General features: G+C 63.2%; 2 protein-coding genes across 5 annotated transcripts in view; one reads left to right on the top strand and one right to left on the bottom strand.

The window, feature by feature from the left end:
* Nucleotides 1-14106, top strand: part of TJP3 (tight junction protein 3) — a 23931-nt gene extending 9825 nt beyond the window's left edge. For both annotated transcript variants that reach the window (XM_046685720.1, XM_046685719.1), the window contains exons 3-21: nucleotides 58-167; nucleotides 672-774; nucleotides 922-1222; nucleotides 2266-2369; nucleotides 3141-3300; nucleotides 3537-3645; nucleotides 4779-4837; nucleotides 5082-5148; nucleotides 5242-5398; nucleotides 5964-6072; nucleotides 6199-6436; nucleotides 6972-7183; nucleotides 9493-9588; nucleotides 11436-11506; nucleotides 11804-12014; nucleotides 12101-12201; nucleotides 12424-12690; nucleotides 13378-13424; nucleotides 13814-14106. In XM_046685720.1, coding sequence (XP_046541676.1) covers nucleotides 58-167; nucleotides 672-774; nucleotides 922-1222; nucleotides 2266-2369; nucleotides 3141-3300; nucleotides 3537-3645; nucleotides 4779-4837; nucleotides 5082-5148; nucleotides 5242-5398; nucleotides 5964-6072; nucleotides 6199-6436; nucleotides 6972-7183; nucleotides 9493-9588; nucleotides 11436-11506; nucleotides 11804-12014; nucleotides 12101-12201; nucleotides 12424-12690; nucleotides 13378-13424; nucleotides 13814-13916 — 2625 coding nt within the window. In that variant the 3' untranslated portion in view covers nucleotides 13917-14106. The remainder of the gene's footprint in view (nucleotides 1-57; nucleotides 168-671; nucleotides 775-921; nucleotides 1223-2265; nucleotides 2370-3140; nucleotides 3301-3536; nucleotides 3646-4778; nucleotides 4838-5081; nucleotides 5149-5241; nucleotides 5399-5963; nucleotides 6073-6198; nucleotides 6437-6971; nucleotides 7184-9492; nucleotides 9589-11435; nucleotides 11507-11803; nucleotides 12015-12100; nucleotides 12202-12423; nucleotides 12691-13377; nucleotides 13425-13813) is intronic.
* On the bottom strand, nucleotides 14048-20127 carry APBA3 (amyloid beta precursor protein binding family A member 3). Of its 3 annotated transcripts, XM_046685724.1 has the most exons (11): nucleotides 19891-20117; nucleotides 18700-19357; nucleotides 18573-18621; nucleotides 16142-16287; nucleotides 15944-16030; nucleotides 15697-15855; nucleotides 15301-15480; nucleotides 15005-15217; nucleotides 14594-14713; nucleotides 14363-14503; nucleotides 14097-14291 (listed from the first exon to the last, which is right to left on the bottom strand). In XM_046685724.1, exons 2-11 carry the CDS (start codon nucleotides 19273-19275, stop codon nucleotides 14220-14222), a joined length of 1743 nt encoding a protein of 580 aa, XP_046541680.1. In that variant the 5' UTR covers nucleotides 19276-19357; nucleotides 19891-20117; the 3' UTR covers nucleotides 14097-14219. The 3 variants fall into 3 exon arrangements, with proteins under 3 accessions (XP_046541678.1, XP_046541679.1, XP_046541680.1); XM_046685722.1 differs by having other exon boundaries at nucleotides 14048-14503; nucleotides 19891-20123; XM_046685723.1 differs by lacking the exon at nucleotides 14594-14713 and having other exon boundaries at nucleotides 14048-14503; nucleotides 19891-20127.

The raw sequence follows: 20127 nt of genomic DNA, 5'->3' as shown, positions 1-20127 counted from the left end.
ACCTGTGTCCCCATGGGGAGGGGACAGAAGCTCATCCTGGCTGTCACCCCCCCCCAGGACCCCCGCCGTGGCTTCGGCATTGCCATCTCCGGCAGCCGGGACCGGTCCAGTGGCGCGGTGGTCATTTCCGATGTGGTGCCCGGAGGGCCGGCCGAGGGCAGGCTGCAGTGAGTATGAGGTGGGGGGCGGGCCCCGCGGGGACGGAGCTGGGAGGCTGGAACGTGCCGGCACCTTCGGGCTCTGTCGACACCGGCCGGGACCTGGCAGCAGGACAGAGTCAGCTACGTGACCCCCCACGCCCTCCGTGAAAGTTCCTGGTCCTCCGATGAGGTTCCTGGGGTCATAGTGGCCCCAGGGCGCTCCTGGCACAAAAAGTCCTGGAAACCTTTTTTTTTGGGCCGGAGCGAAGCAGACGCAGTGTCCTGAGCCGTTGGGAGCAGGCGGCTCCTGGGAGCTCTGCTGGGAAATGGTTCTGGGCCCCGAGTGGCTCACGGGTGATATGGCTCAGCCCCGACTTGGAGAATATGAGGGATAAACGGCTCCATGGGCCCGGGGGCACCAGGGAGGTGGAGGCAGGCCTCATAGACCTGGGGGTGCCCGCCCCGAAGGCGGGTGGTGGGGGGCCCCCCGTGGGAGGCCTCCTCCCTGAGACCCGGCCTCCCCCCGCCCAGGACTGGGGACCAGATCGCCATGGTCAACGGGGTCTCCATGGAGAACATGACCTCCAGTTTCGCCATTCAGATCCTTAAGACGGGCACCAAGGTGGCCAACATTGTGAGTGGGGTCGGGGGGAGGGCCCGGCTCGGCCCCCGCTGGGTCCCGCTGCCCGAGGACAGCCCAGAGCGGGCGGGGGTCCCCCAGGGCCACCGGTGCGTGGACAGAGCCCTGAGCTGCCCCCTCCCCACCCACCTCCCCTCACAGACGGTGAAGCGACCCCGGAAAATCCAGCTGCCCGCCACCGGGGCTGGAGGGGCCGGCCTGGGACACCAGGACTCGGATGACGAGGCCGACCGCGGCCGGGGCTACGACGGGGACACGTCCAGCGGCTCCGGCCGCTCCTGGGGCGAGCGCTCCCGCCGGCCGAGGGGGGGTCGCCGGAGCCGGGCCGGTGGCTCCGAGGCCAACGGGCTGGCCCTGGTGTCCGGCTTCAAGCGGCTGCCGCGGCAGGACGTGCAGATGCGGCCCGTGAAGTCGGTGCTGGTGCGGAGGACGGACAGTGACGGTGAGCGGCCGGCCGGCCTGGGGGCCGTGGGGCTCGGCGTCCCTGAAAGGGGGCCACACTGCTGCCCTGTTCTCGTCTGGTGCGCGGCAGGCAGGATAATGGGCCCCAAAGACGTCCCCATCCTGGTCCCCAGACCCGAGGACATGTCACCTCAGTAAAGGGACTCTGCAGATGGGCTAAGTCGAGGCCCCTGGGATGGGGGTGACCCGGGAGTCCCGGGGCCCAGGGCCATCCCAGGGTCAGAGGCCGAGATGGAGATGCTGCGCTGCTGGCCGTGTAGACAGAGGAAGGGGCCCCGAGCCCAGGACGCGGCGCCTCTGGACACTGGAGGAGGCGGGACACGCTCCTCCCCTGGGGCCTCCGGGACCTGCCCTGTCCTCACCGGGAATTTAGCCCCATGTGACTCATTTCAGACTCTGACCTCCGGCCCCGAGAGTTGACAATCTCATGTTGTTTTCCAGCCACTCGGTTGGTGGCCATTTGTGACACAGGCCCCAGGAAACTCACCCAGGTGACATCACTAGGGTGTCACCGCATTCGAATTGCCTTCTTGACACCGACCACGGGGATGTGACCTCTGACCCGAGTTTCCCTTCAACGGCGGCAACGTGACCTTAGGGTTCTGGTCCGGTCGCGAGGTGACAAGGGACGCTGGCATGTCTGCTCCCCATGTCGTCGTTTTAAGAACAACGGTCACATCCCGGAAACCCTAATCGCGATGTTGCTAAGGGTATCGGGGCCCTGACGTGGGAGCCCCGACGGTGGTGTCATCGGGGCGTCAGGAAGAGGGGACTCGGCCTCTGCTGCGTCTCAGGCCTCCCCGTGACCTCTGTGCGATGATACCGGAGTCCGGCGGTGACATCGCACGTCCCACCTCATTGTCACCGTCGGGACAGCCCCGGTGTGACCCGGCGGGAGCCCGGCCTGGCCCTCCCTGCAGGACAGGGGCCCGGAAGGCGGACAGAGCCAAGGGCAGGCGGGAAGGCAGAGCTCTGAGAGCCCAGACCCCAGCCCCTGCCTCAGTTTCCCTCTTCCCCCCACAGAGTTCGGGGTCAAACTGGGCAGTCAGATCTTCATCAAACACATCACGGATTCTGGGCTGGCCGCGCGGAACCATGGGCTGCGGGAGGGGGACCTCGTCCTACAGGTGAGCCAGGCTCCCAGCGGGGGCGGGGCAGGGAGCCCGAGTCACCCGGCAACGTCAGCCGAGCTGGCCCCGAACTGCTTGCCGTCTGCATTGTTACCTGCCTCCCAAAGGTTGGAGGTGGCGCCAGGATGCCCCCTCCCCCATCTGCTGCTGATCCATTGCCAAATGTCGGTTTCTAGTACCCCCTTGGGGTTGTCTGTTTCTAGTGACCCTGAGGAATTGTCTGTTTCTAGTGGTTTGGGGCCGACACTGGAAACAGCTTGGTGGGGGGACTAGAAACTCACAATTCCCAGGGTTGCTGAAGACAGGCACTCCCAGGGGAAACTGTTACAAAGGGATTCCCGGTCTGAGTGGAGGGGACATCGTCCTCCCCAGGGACTGTGTTTCTCACCCACCTCGAGATGTCTCTTTCCGGTCCCTTTAAGTATCCTCCCCCCTTCCTCCAGTCCAGTTGTTTCTAACATCTGTTCCGAGTCTCTCCTGAGAGCTTTTCTTTCCTAGGGAGACGGGGAGAGTCCACCCGTTTCCAGTTTTTCCCTAATGCCTCCCATCCCGCCTAGAAAATTGTGTCTAGAATTCTTGTGGAAGTCAGTTCTTGGCGTAGTCCCTTGTCACGGCAGGAAGCCAGGCCTGTCATTTCCTCATGAGAATGTCTGTTTTTAGGAAGCCCCAAGGATTGTGTGTTTCTAGTCCCCCCACCAAACCGTCTGTTTCTAGTTCCCCCTATCTCTGGTTAACTCAGCTCCTCTCCTCCTTCCGGGTCCCTTTTAGATCAACGGGGTGTCCAGTGAGAATCTGTCGCTGAGCGATACTCGGCGACTGATTGAGAAGTCGGAAGGGAAGCTCACCCTGCTGGTGCTCCGAGACCGAAGGCAGTTCCTGGTGAACATCCCGCCGGCCGTCAGTGACAGCGACAGCTCCCTCATGGAGGGTGAGGGACCAGGAGGCAGGCCGCGGGGGATGGGGGAGGGGGTGCTGAATGGAGGGCGGAGCAGGCGGGGGGGGCTCCCCGAGGCTCAGAGAGGGACAGAAACTTGCCCAAGGCCACACAGCTGGTCAGGGCCGGTCTAGGTCCCTTTGCCTCGAGGGGCCTCGATGTTCCGAGCGGTGAAATGGTCCAGCCGGGAAGGCATGACTGTGGCTCACGGGGCGCCCTCTCCCCCGCAGACATCTCGGAACTCGGCTCAGAGGTGTCTCAGGTGCCGCCCTCCCACATCCCGCCGCCACCCCGGCACGGGCGGTGGAGCCCAGATGGCAGCCGATCCAACTCCCCTGTGTATGTACCCCTGTCGGCCGGGAGGGGATCATGGGCATGTCTTTGCCAGCGGGGGGTAGCCTTGAGGGTGCAGTCCCGGCAACCTGCCTGGAGGAGGCCTCCCCTGTCCACACACAGTCCTTCTTGCCCCCAGTATGTGGCTCTGGGTTCTCGGTACGGGAGAACCAAATGTGGATCAATGATGCGGAAGGAACTGATTTTTTTTTTCTAGAAGCCTTTTGACCCAACAAGACTCCCTTTTAGGGATTTATCTTGGGGGCAAAAGAACCGTGGGTGTGTGCAGGGATGGGGGCGCACCAGCGCTTCTGCTGCGTTCTGTGGGTCACGCAGACCAACCCTGGTTCAGCGTGGGAAGGGGACTCCAGCAGGCCGGGACTGCCAGGAGGTGGCGTCACGGGGGGGCCATCTCGGAGGCCAGAGGAGGGTCCGCCCCAAAGCCCCAACTCTTAGGGTGCTAACTAACGATGACAAAAGGAGATGATGCGCACGTGTGCTCCGCCCACAGCGAATGCTCAGTCCGTGAGCGGCTCTTCCGCGCTTTATGACGATTCTAACATACTCTCGCTCGGGAATACTAGACAGCCGTGAAAAAGGATGTCTTGGAGAGTGTATTTAAAAGGGCCGGGAAAATGCGCTGGCGTCGTGTGGGGTGAATGAACCAGCTTGCAGGACACAGGGCAGCATTTCCCACAGTCCTGGAAGCTGCAAGTCCACGATAAACGTGACCGTTTGTCACAGGCTCATCTCATTTCGAGCCAGCCCGAAAGGAAGCCTTGACTTGACTCAGCCATCCCCAGGGCTCAGAGGAGGAAACTGAGGCTCAGAGAGGGAGAGCCATGGGCCCGAGCTCACACAGCCAGGAAGGGGCAGAACTAGGATTTGAATCTGAGTGCAGCTAAAATCCTGGGGCCTGCCCGGTGGCGCAGTGGTTAAGTGCGCACATTCCACTTCAGTGGCCTGGGGTTCACGGGTTCAGATCCTGGGTGTGGACATGGCACCACTTGGCACGCCATGCTGTGGTAGGTGTCCCACATATAAAGTAGAGGAAGATGGGCACGATGTTAGCTCAGGGCCAGTCTTCCTCAGTAAAAAAAAAGTCCTAAAAATCACTCCTCGACATCCCCCTGCACTAGGGAGAGCCCCCGGCTTCGGCGGGAAGGTTCTGGGGACTCCAGAAGCATCTCAGAACCAGGTGAGCCGAGGGTGGGTGGGTGGTGACTCTGAGCGCCCCCCTCTGATTTTTCTGATCCCTGCCAGTGAGGCTGTTCCAGGCAGAACAGAAAAGGTTGCCACGGGCCTGGGAGGTCAGGGACAGCTCCCTGGGAAGGGACGAGGACTGGGTGACGGCTTTCCACGTGGGAGGGCCACCCTACAGCAAAGGTTGGGGGGCCGGACCAGCCCGTGTGCTTGGGAAAGAGACCACTGTTCCCTTCCAGACTCTGCCAGGCCGCGCAGCTATGACATCTACAGGGTCCCGAGCACTCAGAGCGTGGAGGACCGTGGGTACGTGCTCTGTGGGGGTGTTGGGGAAACAGGCCTGGAGGGGTGGGGGCTCTCCAGGGATGCCCACTGGCCCGTCTCCGCCTCCCCCCGCAGGTACAGCCCCGACTCGCGGGTGGTCCGCTTCTGCAAGGGCGCGAGCATCGGGCTGCGGCTGGCGGGGGGCAACGACGTGGGCATCTTCGTGTCGGGGGTGCAGGCTGACAGCCCGGCCGACGGGCAGGGCATCCAGGAAGGCGACGAGATTCTGCAGGTGACCGCGGGTGGTGGGTGGTACCCGGGGGGGGTCTCTCACGGCTTGTGTGTCCTCCCCTGGGGCTGCCCTGGGGACCCGCCAGACCCCCGCAGACATTCGAACATATTAACGTCTCCCCGTCTGTGTCGTGACCTCGGTCGGGTCACGCCTTGGTGGCATCTTAATTCCCCCACAATTGTCATCCCCCATGGTCACTTTATCGTCTCCTTGTCTGTGCGACTGTGTCTTCACTTTTGACTGTCACAAAATTTCGACCAGCGTCATCCCATCACAGCTGTGGCCCCTGCCCCCATGGTTTGAAGTTGGGGACCCGCTGCGCCTCGGTTCTCCGTGCGCGTGTTGCAGGGCCCGGGTCCCGTTTCTGGGCCGAGACCCCCGTCGGCCCGTGACGCCCGAGCTGCCGCAGGGGGATGCCCCGGTGGAGAACCGCGTCCCGTCGCCGGGGCCCCGATGGCGGCTCTGGAGGCAGCTGGGGGGGCTCTGTCCAGAAGAAGAGCTGGGGTCTTGGGCCTGGCCAGGGGGCGCCCCGGGCTGCGTCCTATCTGGACCCCCTTCCTGGCAGGTGAATGACACGCCGTTCCGGAACCTGACCCGCGAGGAGGCCGTGCAGTTCCTGCTGGCGCTGCCGCCCGGCGAGGAGGTGGAGCTGGTGACACAGCGGAAGCAGGACAGTGAGTGTGGGGGGCGAGGGGTCCCTGGGGGGTGGGATCCTGGGGGGCCGGGGCAGCAGCCCAGCCAGCTCATGGACCGCCCCCACCCCCATCCCCACCCCACCCCGACCCCCACCCCATCCTCAGTCTTCCGGAAAATGGTGCAGTCCCGTGTGGGCGACTCCTTCTACATCCGCACCCACTTCGAGCTGGAGGCCAGCCCGCCGTCCTGCCTGGGCTTCACCCGGGGGGACGTCTTCCATGTGGTGGACACGCTATACCCGGGCCCCGGGCAGAGCCACTCCCGTGGAGGCCACTGGCTGGCGGTGCGCGTGGGCCGGGACCTCCGGGAGCAGGAGCGGGGCATCATTCCCAACCAAAGCAGGTGGGGACCGCGCCTCAGTTTCCCCGCTAGGAATGGGCATGGTGTCGCTCCTTAGTGGTGGTGATGGTTGACGTGAGGAGGTGCCGTCTGCACTTGTGTCAGTGTCCTAGGGCCACTGTCCCAGCTCCCCACAAACTTAGTGGCTTCAAACAGCATGCATTGATCATCTCACGTTCTGGGGTCTGGAGTCCTAAACCCAGGGGCGGGCAGGGCGGGTCCCCCCGGAGGCCCCAGGGGAGGAGCGTGTCCCGCCTCCTCCAGCTTCCAGAGGTGCCGCGTCCTGGGCTCGGGGCCCCTTCCTCCGTCCGCACGGCCAGCAGCGCAGCGTCTCCATCTCGGCCTCTGACCCTGGGATGACCCTGGGCCCCGGGAATCCAGTGTCACCCCTATCCCAGGGGCCTCAACTTAACCCGTCTGCAGAGTCCCCTCTGCCCCGTGAGGTGACACGTCCACGGGTCTCAGGATTGGGATGGGGACATCTTTGGGACCATTATTCTGCCGACCCCCGTGCTCAGTGATCTCCCCCCCTCCCCAGGGCGGAGCAGCTGGCCAGTCTGGAGGCGGCCCAGCGGGCCCTGGGGACGGGGCCCGGCGCCACAGCGGCCTCCAACACGCGGGCCGAGTTCTGGCGGCTGCGGGGTCTTCGTCGGGGCGCCAAGAGGACCACCCAGCGGAGCCGAGAGGACCTGTCTGCTCTGACCAAGCAGGGTCACTACCCACCGTACGAACGCGTGGTGCTGAGAGAAGGTGGGCCCTGGGGCGGGATGGGCCGCGGGGGGCCCCCGAATAAGGTTGTTCGGAAGTAGAGATATAATGCGAGAGCCACACAGAGGATCTGAAAGAGAAGTCGTTGGAAATTATTTTATTTTATTTAACATCCTCTAGTCAAAATATCTGAGCAGGTAACCCATAGGAAAATGATGGAGGAGCCAGTTCACGTTCTTTGATTTTGTTCTGAGTCTTTGAGGTCTGGTGTGTATTTTGCACCCAGAGCGCGTCTCCCATCAGACGAGCCACATTTCAAGTGCTCGACAGTCACACGTGGCCACGTGGCGGCCACACCGGACAGCACAGTGGGAGGCGTTCTGTCTTTAGTGGGTGCTGCTGTTTCTAGGTTGTCAGCTGGAGGTAAATAGATGCCCTTAGAGATACACACTCACCCGTGGTCAGGTGTTCAGACCAAAATGTGTCCACGCATCTTCACAGCAGCACGATTCACGGTAGGCAAAAAGCGGAAACAACCCAAGTGTCCATTAGCTGATGAGTGGATCCACACAATACGGTCCATCCATGGAATATTACGCAGCCATGAAAAGGAGCGAGGCCCTGACACGGCTGCACATGGACGGACCTGCACACACGACGCTCAGAGAGAGGAGCAGACACAGAAGAACACACGGCATGTGACCCCATGGACGGGAAACGTCCAGAACAGGCAGATCCACAGACAGAGAGCAGGCTTGTGGGGGCCAGGGGCTGGGGAGGGGGTGGGAGTCACTGCTGATGGGGACAGGGTTTTTTTGGAGGGTGATAGAATGTTCTGGAACTAGTCATGCTAGTTGCACAACATTATGAGTGACCTAAATGCCACAGAATTGTCCACTTGACAATGTACAGGTTGAAAAAGGAAATTTCGTGCATGCGTATTTTGCCGCTGTTTAAAAATGAAACCAGCACACAGATGCCGTCCCTCTCTGGGAGTGGGGGCGGGGCTGGGGAGCAGGCTCGTCCGGATTTCCAGAAGGAAAGAGACTCAGCGCTCGCCCACGGCCTCGGGGAGGAAGGATTAAGGCCAGGTGCAGAGGGAGGGCTTCCACAAGGAAAAAACGGGCAGAGCCAGGCACCCGGGCGTGGGGGGCTGAGCTGCTCTCTTCCGCTGGGGCTCTGGCGTCCAGACGAGAAAGACTTAAGAATAAAAGGCATGTGCTTAATTTCCACCCCAGCCGAGGAGACTTTAGAAATCTGACTGTCTCGCGCTTTCAGAGCGAGAGCCAGGCCTAGAAAGAGAGGAAGGGAAGGGATGATGCAGAGGGGCCACTCGCCTCTCTCCTGCCAAGATGCCTCTGCGCCCTTTTCCTCGTGGGTAAAAGGGTCATCGGTTAGGCCAGGGGTCGGCAACTCCTCCTGGAAAGGGCCACACAGTAACTATTTTTGGTTTTGTGGGTCCGATGGTTTCTGTTGAAACTCCTCAAATCTGCACAAAGGCAGCCAGACATGGTCCATAAAGGAATGGACATGACTGAGTGCCAATAAAGCTTTATTTACAAACACAAGCAGTGGGCCGGATGTGGCCCTCAGGTTGTGGTTTGCTGAGCCCTGAGTTAGCGAGGTTCGATCACTCTAACAGACCCCAAGTGACAGCTGCAGAATCAAAAAAGAAGTTTCTGTTTCGAGGAACAGTCCTGGTGTCAGCAGTGGAGCGGGTTCTGGCTGCTTCACGGTTTCAGCGCCCCAGGCTCCTTCTGTCTCGTTTTTCTGGCTTACTGTGTGGTCCAAGGAGACGCACCCACAGCCACATTCCAACCAGCTGGAAGGGGAAGGCAGGCAAGGAGGGCCTGCCCCTTTCCTGGAAGGATGTAACCCAGAATTGCATATATCAATTCTGCTTGCACCCCATTGGCCAGAACATAGTCACATGGCCATCCCTAGCTGCAAGGGAGGCTGGGAGATGTAGTCTTTAGCTGGGCAGCCATGGGCAAGATGCTCAGCCCTTTCCTTAAAGGTTATAACCCAGGATTGCATACAATTCTGCCTGCACCCCATTGGCCAGAACTTAATCACACGGCCATCCTTAGCTGCAAAGGAGGCTGGGAGATGTAGTCTTTAGCTGGGCAGCCATGGGCCAGATGGTCACCCCTTTCCTTGAAGGATGCAACCCAGAATTGCATATATCAATTCTGCTTGCACCCCATTGGCCAGAACATAGTCACATGGCCAGTCCTAGCTGCAAGGGAGGCTGGGAGATGTAGTCTTTAGCTGGGCAGCCATGGGCAAATGCTAGCCTTCTTTGCCACAAATAAGACCGTGATTCTTGTCATTGTCTCTCTGTCCCTCAGCCAGCTTCAAGCGCCCCGTGGTGATCCTGGGACCCGTGGCAGACATCGCTATGCAGAAGCTGACTGCTGAGATGCCTGACGAGTTTGAAATCGCAGGTGAGAAACCAGGTCCCTTGGCCACCTCGAGGGAGAATCATTTCACAACCCTTTCCCAGCCCCTGGGGCTGGCACAGCTTGAGGAGGGGGCTGCTAATGAGGCGACTTGCAGGAAAGAGTTGAAACAACCATGGCAAACACGAGGCAGAGGAGCCACCCTCCAATTCCCCAGGCCAGACATCCTCAATCAATCTTGGCACTGTCTGGACAGACCCTCAGAATCCTTCTTAACACAGTTCGCCAGCAGCCATCGCCAGTTGAGCCTATGTGCCACCTGTTCCTTCTCTTGTTCAAGAGATGTTTACTGAGCTACAGACACAGTGTCGAACAAGACACACAAGGTCCCCCCAGGAGACCGAAAATTAACAACTATACAAATGATTCATCCAGAAGAGGGGTCAGCAAATGACAGCTCCCAGGCCACAGCTGGCCCACGGCTGTCCTTGGACGGCCCGCTGACTGAGAATGGTGTTCACACACTTTTGACGCTGGAAAAGGAGTTCGGGATGAAATATGATGCGACACGTGACGGGGACGTGAAATGCGAATGTCAGCGCCTGTCAATAAAGTTTTATCGGCACACGGCCACGCCCACTGGGGGGAGAAGATGAGAGAGGGGGACAAGGACAGACAGTGAGAGGGGCGGCGGCACAGCGTCCTAAAGCTGAGGGTCTCGGGCCTCGCCCGCCTTCCAGAGGCTTCTCCAGAAGTGGAGGCAGGGGCAGGTCAATGTCAACCGCAGTCAGATGCCACGTCCCACCCGGCAGGACAGGGTGGCCCTGGGACACGAAACAGCGTCTGTGAGGACTGGGAGAAGTCGGCCCCTCGTGTGTGGCTGGCGGGAGTGGAAGACGGGCTGAGGGTCCTCGACAAGGGAGACGTTGAGTTCACCACGTGGTCCAGCAACCCCGCTCCTACGCCTCCACCCCCCTCAAAAGCGGGGGCCCCAAGAGACGTGTGTGCACCCGTGTCCGCGGCAGTGTGAGTCACAGCGGCCTGAAGCAGAGGCAACCCGGGTGTCCATGGATGGGGGACGGACGCACACAGTGTGGGCCCTCCACACCCTGGAATATTCCGCAGCCGTGAAAAAGAAGGAGAGCCTGACACCTGCTCCCGCGTGGAGGGACCTGGAGGACGTGATGCTCAGGGACGTGAGCCAGACACAGAAGGACACACACTGTGTGGTCCACTCACAGGAGGTCCCCAGAGGAGCCACAGCCACAGAGACAGAAAGTGGATGGGGGGCCAGGGGCTGGGGGAGGGGTGGGAGTCAGTGTTTGATGGGGACCGAGCTGCAGTTTGGGGAGATGGAAAGTTCTGGAGACGAATGGTGGGGATGGTGGCACAACCGTGTGAATGTGCTTCATGCCGCTGAGCTGTGCGCTTAAAATGGTTAAAATGGTAAATTTTATGTAATGTGTATTTTACCACAATGTAAAAAAAAGGCCAGGCTGTGTCCCCCTGGGTTGTGGGCCCCCGGGCCAGGGCCGTCAGGAGGGCTTCCTGGAGGAGACGTGGTGGCATCCCGGGTCCTGGAGGACAGAGCAGGCCGGGAGAGCCGCTTCCCTGGGGTCACAGCCCGAGCACAGGCCCCGAGTCTGGCTGAGCCCAGGACAGCGGGTGGCTGGAGCAGACTGTGCTCAGGCCCCAACCCTGAGCAGGTGACCCTATGTCCCCGAGACTCAGTTTCCCCATCTGCCAGATGGGCCAGCGACAGGAGGAGTGCGGGCGAGTGGGGGGGGGGGGCGTGGTGCTCCGTCCATCCGGCCGAGGGGAGCCCCGGCGGTTCTGTGGGGGGAGCGGCGGGCGGACGCGATCTGAGGGCTGCGCCGCCCCTCCCCCCGCAGAGAGCGTGTCGAGGACGGACAGCCCCTCGAAGGTCATCAAGCTGGACACCGTGCGGGTCATCGCCGAGAAGGTAAGACGGCTGCGCGGCGGGTCCCGTTTCCCGGCTGGGGAAACCGAGGCCCAGGTGGTCTCCCACAGAGCCCCCTCTTGGAGGGAGGCCTGGTGATGGGGGCGGGGGGCTCGAGAGAGACAGAGCCCGCCCGGAGCCCCGCAGCCGCAAACCCCGGGAAGAGGCAGAGAGACTCAGACTGGGGCTCCGGGGCCCAGGACGCTGGGGGTGTGTGAGAGGCTGGGGTCCACTCTGACCGCAGACTCGTCCTCTCCCTCTCTCTCGGCTTCGTCCCGCTGTCTGTTCCGGCCTGTGCAGGACAAGCACGCGCTCCTGGACGTGACCCCCTCGGCCATCGAGCGCCTCAACTACGTGCAATACTACCCGATCGTCGTCTTCTGCGTCCCCGAGAGCCGCGCGGCCCTCAAGGCTCTGCGCCGTTGGCTGGCCCCCGCCTCCCGCCGCAGCACGCGCCGCCTCTACGCGCAGGCGCAGAAGCTGCGCAAGCACAGCGACCACCTGTTCACAGGTGGGGCGGGGCCTGGGGGTCCGGGGTCCGGGGTCCGCGCTGGGGGGCGGGGCCTGGGTCTCGGCGCTCACGGCCCTGCCCCGCAGCCACCGTCCCCCTGCGCGGCACGAGCGACGCCTGGTTCCAGGAGCTCAAGGGCATCATCCGCGAGCAGCAGACGCGGCCCATCTGGACGGCCGAGGACCAGGTGACACGGCCGGGGCGGGGTCACGACCTGGTGCCCGGGGCGAGGTCGGTTCGGGGCCGGCCTCAGCCTGGAGTTGGGCAAGGTCAAGGTCAGACTCCTGGGGGTCAAGGGTTAAGCCTCAAGCTGAGGCCTGGGCGTCCGGGGACCCTGGGGTTGAGGATGAGGGTGTTGACCCGGTCGGGCCGGGGGTCCACTCAGCCAGACCCCCCCCCGGCACCGCAGCTGGACGGCTCCTCCGACGACAACCTGGACCTCCCGCTGCGCGGCCTGGGCGACAGCTCGGCGGACCTGAGCTGCGACAGCCGGGTCAACAGCGACTACGAGACGGACGGTGAGGGCGGCGTCTACACAGACGGCGACTACACGGACGGCGAGGGCGGGCGGCACACGGACGGGGACGAGGAGCCCCCCGTGCCGGCCCTGGCTCGGTCCTCGGAGCCCGTGCTGGCGGACGAGCCCCCGAGCCCGCGGGGTCACCGGGCGGCCCAGGTGAGCAGGGCACGCGGGGCGGGGACACCCGGGGACCCGCCTTCCACCAGATGCCTGGGAACCGAAGCCTCTCTGATCAGATCTGAGTCACTGAGCAACTTCGGGGAAATGCTGTGCCCTCCGGGCCTGAGTTTCCGTGTCCGGGACACGGGCCAGGTGATCAAATCTGGACGCCACTGGGTGGTTGTTCGAACTCAGGTCCCCGCCCGGGATGGCTCGTGTGTAACAAGTATTTCCTCAGCTCTCATTCCCGTGGGGCCACCTCAGCCCCCCCAACCCGGCTGTGCATTCGGGGAAGGCCCCCTCCCTCAGGACCCTCTGGGTCCGCGGGGAAACGTGCCGATCCATGAGGTCTGCCGTCACAGTGGTGCTCCTGGGGTTGTGCAGTGCCCGACCTGCTCAACTGTCCGTGGCAGCCTGGCAGTCTTCTAAGCACTTTACACACATGAACTCATTTACGGACTCCTAACGACAGCCATCTGAGGAACTTTCCAGAAGGGGAACCCAATTCCCCCTTTGCTGACGGGCCAGGAGCTCAGCCAAGGCCTTCCCTTGTCCCCCCACTTCCTCACTTCAAATCAGGGATGGGTTTCGGACTTGCATGGGGACAAGGGGGACGGGGGGAACGTTCATCCCGATTTGTCATCCTTTTGCGGGAAGGATTAACTGCTTTTCTCTGGCTCCAAGGTGGACAGCCGCCACGTGCAGGCTCCGAGGCGACAGGACAGCATGCGGTAAGGGCCCCTGGGCCCCACACTGGGGCCTCAACCATTTCCCAGGACTCAGGCTTCCGGGGTTAGCAAACCCTAGAATGAAGCCACGCCTTCATGGTGCTCCTGGCCAAGTGGGCAGGACAGAGCCGGTCTGGGCCCATGGAGCTGGGGCCATGGGGAGTAGGGACCATCTTCCTGAGAGGATCGTGAAGCCTTCCTGAAGGCCAGGGCACTGCAGCTGGGGCTTTGAAAGATGTGTAGGAGTTCGTTAACAAGGCCCCACCCCCAAGTGCCCAGTCTTGTTTGTGCTGTCTACACCCGAGGTGCCTCCCACAGAGCAGCCTCAGTTAATGGTAGGGACGCTCCCGCCCTCCCCACCTGCAGCCCCTCTTCCATTTCCTGCTCCCCAGGATGTATGAGCAGGAAGCTTTGCGGAAGAAGTTCACACGAGCGCGAGACGTGGAGTCCTCCGATGAAGAAGGCTACGCCTGGGGCCCGGCCACCGACCTGTGACCCCTCCCTGGAGCTGGGCCTCAGTTTCCCATCCAGAACTGGGACCCTTGCCTCCTTCCCCGTGGTGTTTAATAAATGGAGTATTTTCGCAGCTGCGGCTTCTAGTGGCTTCCGGGAAGGACCCGGGGCAGAGGCGTGGCCTGGTCTCAACCCCACAGACTGCGATCTGAGCTCTTACCCGTTCGATAAACATTTAATTTTTTACATCCGATATAACGGAGGGCTGGGGGGCCCGGGGGCCCGGCCGCCGTGGAAGGTTCCGGGCAGGGGGCTAAGGCACGGCGGTGGCAGCGACGGCGGCTGTCACAGGTACACGGGCTGCTCCTGGCCGGTGAGCAGGCGGTAGGTGGCGACCGGCATGGTCTTGATGTGGACCTGGGGGAGAGGGCGGGCGGCTGGGCGGGGGCTGGGGGCGGGCGGTCCCCCTTGTCCCCCGCGCCCCGCACCTCCACGTGCGCCTCGGTGAGCAGCTCGATGATGCGCGCGTGCGGCGTGGCCACCACGCTCTGCCCGTTGATCTCGATGATGCGGTGGCCCACGCGGACGCCCCCGCGCTCGGCGATGCCCCCGCGCAGAAGGCTGCAGATCTGTGGGGACAGGACGTGGTGGCTGCGGGGGCCGCGCGACGGGCCGCCCGCCCACCCACCTGTCCCCTGCCACCCCGGGCCGGGGCTCACGATGCCATCCTCCACGCAGAAGCCCAGCTGCTCGCGGGCGTGCGGCCGGCGGATGATAGCCGTGGTGACCGGCGGGCAATGCACGATGCTCAGGGTCACCAGCGTCTGCGACTTCACCTCCTGCCGGGGGCACGGGGGCCGCTGGCCTAGCTGGGCCCATGGGGGCTGCCGGACCGACCTCCTGGCGAGCTGCAGCCCCTGCTGGGCCTCAGTTTACCCACCCATCAGATGGAACCTGCCGTCCAGGCCCTAGATTCTGGGAGGCCCCTCGAGGGGCGGGGCTGTGTGACCTCTCCCCTCCCCAGGCCTCAGTTTCCCCTGAGTGCCCACGTGCGGGCAGAACTTCACATTCCATGTTGGTGAGAGGGGACCCCCAAGGGGACGTGGGGAGGCGGGGCCCGGGGGACTCACGCGGACGGCGGCCTGGCAGGCGGCCAGGGGCAGCCCCACCAGGCTGGCCCCGTTGATGGCGGTCAGGCGGTCCCCGATGCTCAGGGCGCCCGAGCGCTCGGCCGGGCCACCGTGCAGCAGGTTGGCGATGACGGCCGTGGGCAGCAGCGACCCCCAGCCCGACTCCACCAGCGCCACGCCCAGGGCCTCGCCGCGCCGCTTCTCGATGCACACCTGCGGGGCACGTGGGCACGGTGTCGGTGCGCCCCGGGGGCGGGGGACACACGGCAGGCAGGGGGCCGCCGCCGCCTGCTCACCTCCCTGCAGTTGTCACTGTTGGAGAAGTGATCCAGGTCCCCGTTGTGCAGGTGGCCCGGGCCCGCGGCCCCCTGGCCCTGCCGCGCGGCCACCTGGCCGGGGTCCAGGCCGCTGTCACGCAGGAACTGGCTGTAGGCCACCGCGAAGGCCTGGCCGATGGCCTGGGCAATGAGCTGGGCCTGCGGGCACGGGGGACGTCTCGGGGGGCCCGCCCGCCTCCTCCAGGTCCCCCCCAGCCTCCCGGTGTCCTTGGCGCTGAGCCCTTGCGCCCCCCGGGGACGGGATTCCCCAGAAACGGTGCTCTCGGGGCGTCTGGGATGCCAGCCGCCGTCTCAGGACTCTATGGGGGGGGGACCAGGGGGGCGGGCGGGAGGGTGGCCGGGCCCGGCGCTCACGTCGTCGGCACGGAAGACGTGGCACAGCATCTTGCAGAGCCGCGGGCCGCCCGCCGGGGGTGGGGGCCGCCGTGCCCGCCGCCGCGCCATGAGCACCAGGACGCTGCCGATGTCGGCAATGTAGGAGATGGTCTGCAGTGCGTGGTCCATCATGGCCTCCTGCACGGGCGACACGGGGCCTGGGCGGGCTGCGAGGTCCCCGGCGGAGCCCCCCCCACCCCTGACCCGACGCTGGCCCGGCCCCTACCTGGGAGTCGGCCGTCAGGACCTTGACCCGCTTGGTGGAGACGAAGAGGTCCACGTCCGTCATGGGCTGCGTCTCCCCGTCGGGGGCCTGCGGGCACGGGGGACGTGGAGGCCCCCGAGGACCTAGCTGCTGCCCCCCCAGGCGGCCACCCCCCTGCCCGGCGACCCTGGGGAGCCCCGTGGCCCGGCGTGGCCTCACCTTGACGCGGTCCACGGCCTCCTGGGCCTGCGCCATGCGCGCGCTGGGCGGCGGGTTCCGCGGGGACAGCAGCTGCGTGGAGCCCAGGTACTTGGCCGCGAAGATGACACCGTCCAGGAGGTCCTCGTAGTCACAGGGTCCAGGCGCTGTGGCAACGGGGACGACGGTCAGCCCCGAGGGCCCCCCAGGCTCGGCCACCCCCGCCGGCTCTGCCCCGAGGCACCGAGCTCCAGCCCGTGGGGCTGACCGTCCTGAAGCGCATGGGGCCATTCCTGGTCCCCACCACGCCCTCAGCTCGGCCCTCACAGCTCCAGAACCTTCCATCAGTCTGGAGCCAGCTCTGCCCGCGGCTCCAGGCACCCCAGGCAGAGGACCCAGTTTCAAGAGCAGCTGTGAGTCCAGAATGACGGCCAGATCCAGAAACAGCTCCAGCGCTCATGGCCCCCCCGTCCCGGGCTTCTAGAATCCCGTGATCAGCCTAGAAGCAGACGGCCCCACTCTTGTTCCTAAAACGTGCGGCGTTACAGGACTATGGTCAACGCCACCAGATGGTTCTGGAATTCTCCTAATCAATCTAGAACTAGTCTACTTGACCCGTTTTTTCTAGAATTCTCTCTAATCAGCCCAGGACCACAGGCAACTCGGCTCCGTGGTCACGAAAACGCCCGATCAGAGCAGAAAGAAGTAACTGTTCAGTCTCTATCACTCTCATGCTGTCCAGACCACAGATGGCTCCGAGCCACGATTCTAGAACTCTCCGACAGGTGTCAAACCAAACCCGCCGGGGGTTCTAGATGCCTAGATGACTCCAGAACCACAGGCTTCTCCCTTCCACGATTCTAGAACTTCTGAATCATGACAGCATCACGTAGCTTGTCCCAAGGTTCTAGAATATCCTCAAATAGCTCGTGACCCCAGCTGCCCCCGGGGGTTCTAGAATTATCTGAACAGTCCAGAAACACACAGCTCGGCTCAATGGTCTCGAATTCCCCCCAACCCAGCCCAGAATCACACACAGCTTTGCCCCCTGGCTCCCGAATTCCCTGAGCCACCTAGAACCAGATGGCACTGCAACGGTTCTAGAAAGTTCTAAGCCGTACCTACTGCTGCTTGGTTTAGAACCACGGGGACAGGCCCCCCGTCGTGGAGGCTCTAAGTGAATTTAAGTACAGCCAGCTCTGCCCGGTGTCCCCCACGAGCTGAGCGTTCTGGAACGGCAGGCAACTTGGCCCTGGGGTTCTGGAATTGGGCTAATGTGGCAGCTGCCAGGCACCAGGCGACACCGTGCACTTGACATGTGACTGGTCCAGACTGACATGTACCGTAGATGCAAAGCGCAATTCAATTTTGAAGACTTAGTGTAAAAAAACGTGAAATAATTATAAGATGCTAACTAGATGTTGAAATAATGTTTTCAAGACATCGAGTGAACTAAAATACACTATTAAAGGTAATCTTCCCTGTTTTATTTTGAATGGGGATAACCAGGAAGTTTAAAATCGCATATGGCTCACGTTACATTCCCACTGTATGGCACAGTTCTAGAACCTTCTGATCCCTCTACAATCAGAGGGCCCTGCCCCAAGTTCTAGAACACCCCTTGCTGGTCCAGAACCGCAGACGACCTCCATCCGCTGTGGTTCTAGATCGCCTGCCTCTGAGCAGAACCAGGCGGCGCTGGCCAGCATTCCAGATCATTCTCCAGCCCGGGTTCCTTTAATCTAGAACCACAAGCAGAGTGCCCAGTTCTAGAACTCCCGAGGTCAGCCACAGCTCCACCCACGAGTCCAGAACCTTCGTGGACCTACAGGCCCAGACCAGCTCCCCTCCCCACAACCACAGAACTTGCTCTTTGACCTATGGCCTCTAGTAGTTTTGGGGGACATTCTAGAACATTCCAAATGGCCAGAACTGGTTCTTTCAATCCTTTAAGGCAGAGATTGGCAAACTGTTTCGGCAAAGAGCCAAAGAGTAAGTATTTCTGTCCTTGTGGGCCAGATGGTCTCCGTTGCAACCTGACTGTTCTGACACAAAGGCCGCCAGAGACGACGACACACCAACGCGTGGACGTGACCGTGCTCCACTCTATCTGCGGACACCGACATCCCAACCGCGTCCGCATCTTTACGTGCCAAGAACTCTTCTCCTTTTGGATTCTTTTCTAGCCCTTTGAAAACGCACAGGCCACCCTCGGTTCCAGATCTGATGTGCCACCAACCCCCAGGCCTGCCCTGCCCCCCTCGGCTCCTTCCAGAACATTCTCCCGACTGTCTCTGCTCTCCCAGGCCACGTGGAATCCACTCGAAAGCAACCTCTGAGCCTCATCTGGAAGCAACTCCTGACGGGCAAAGCTCTGGGGCAGATCCGGGAGCCCGAGTTGGCTGCTCTGACCCCCCCCCACCCCCTGGGCCCGGGCGGGCAGGGTACTCACCCTCCTGGAGGGCAGGGCAGGACGCGGGGGACGCCGGGGTCGCCGGGCTCTGCAAGGAGACGAAGAGGGCGGCCTGAGTCCCGGGCTCGGCCAGCAGCAGAGGCGCCCGGGGCCGGGCAGGCTGTACCTGGGCGCCGGTGGGTGGCCCTGCAGGAGCCACCAAGGGCACAGTCTCCAGCCAGGACTCCGGGGAGCTGCTGGAGCTCCTGCTGCCCCCCTGCTCGGCAGAAGCTCCCTCTGCCCACTCCGGGGGGCCGCTCTCCTCCTCCGGGTCCTCGGGGGGCTGCAGAAGGTGGGGAGCAGGGTCCGGGGGCTCCTCGGGATACGACGGGGAAGGAACAGCCTCCTCGAGGCGCAGAAGGCTCAGCAGGTCGTCCCGGCCGGCCTCGGCCGACAGAAGCCCGTGGGCATCGGCGACGTCCTGGGGGGCCAGGCCATGGCCGGTGGCGATGTGCAGGGGGCACGGGGGGCCATCCGGGGACAGGCCCCCCAGGTCACCCGGCAGGGTCTCAAACTGCTGCACGAGGTCCTCGACACTCGGCCCGTCCAGTTCCATGTGACTCAGGCTGCCGGGGCCTCCGGGCGCCGGGGCCCACTGGAGGTCACGGGGGGCGTCCTGAGAGGGTGAGAGCGAGCCCCCGGGCTCCTCCAAGTCCATGGCCGGAGACCCAGGCGGGGGGCGGGGCGGCGTCAGGAATTCCATCCTGGACCCCAGGCCGAGGCCGGCATCTGAGAGATTCGAAGGGTCGGTTTCCCGGGGGCTAATTTGGTGCTGTCGCCGGGCGCTGCGCACACAGAACACGGGATTTAATCCTCGCCATACCCTGCAGGGAACGGCCTGCCCCGATCCCCGTTTTACAGTCGAGGAAACTGAGGCACAGAATGAGCAGGGGTAAGGCAGTGGCTTCCCGGGGCTCCAAACCCAGACGACTCCCCGGTCCCTGTCACCCCAGCCCCGGTTCTTCCAAATCCTCCTCCCCCGCGACGTGGGGCCCAGGCTGGAGACACACCCCGACCCCACAGACCCCAGAGACCCCGGACTCAAGACCCCAGACTTTAGACTCAGGGCCCCAGACTTAATCGTAGAGATCCGAGACGCCAGAAAGCAGACCCTCACCTGCCACCTCCGAAGCCGCGGCCCGGGTCAACTCCAGACCCCGACCCCGACCCCGACCCCAGAACCCAGGCTGAGGACGGACCCCGAGCCTAAAGCTCAAAGTTCAGACCCCAGCGCTCACGCAGACCCCACGCTCAAGACTTCAGACCTCTGGCCCCAGGCACCGCCCCAGACCCCGCTCTGTCCCGCGGGGACACTCACTTCTCAAACCGAGGTGGTCCCAGCGCGCGCAGACCCCAGGACCCAGCGTCCAGGGTCCGCCCTGTTCATTCCAGCCGCCGCCGCTCGCCGCTTCCCTGGCCCACTGGGCATGCGCACGCTCGCGGGGTCTGCTGGGAAATGTAGTTCTCCCAGCCAGACTGGCCGCGCGAGGGCGCTAGGTGTACGCACGCCGGTTCGAATCCCCGGCCTGCATCCATGCACCGTGGGCGCACGGGC

Source organism: Equus quagga, chromosome 14, assembly GCF_021613505.1.
Source record: "Equus quagga isolate Etosha38 chromosome 14, UCLA_HA_Equagga_1.0, whole genome shotgun sequence".
Taxonomy (NCBI): Eukaryota; Metazoa; Chordata; class Mammalia; order Perissodactyla; family Equidae; genus Equus; species Equus quagga.
This window is presented reverse-complemented; position numbering and strand designations above follow the sequence as displayed.

Coding starts and splice junctions, on each gene's coding strand:
- APBA3 (XM_046685722.1), bottom strand. CDS start 19,275: ATGGAATTCCTGACGCCGCCCCGCCCCCCGCCTGGGTCTCCGGCCATG. Junction 16,031..16,141: donor AGGCCGTGGACCGCGTCAAG/GTGAGGCCACGC, acceptor CCGTGCCCGCAG/GCCCCCGACGGGGAGACGCA. Junction 15,218..15,300: donor ACAGTGACAACTGCAGGGAG/GTGAGCAGGCGG, acceptor CGTGCCCCGCAG/GTGTGCATCGAGAAGCGGCG.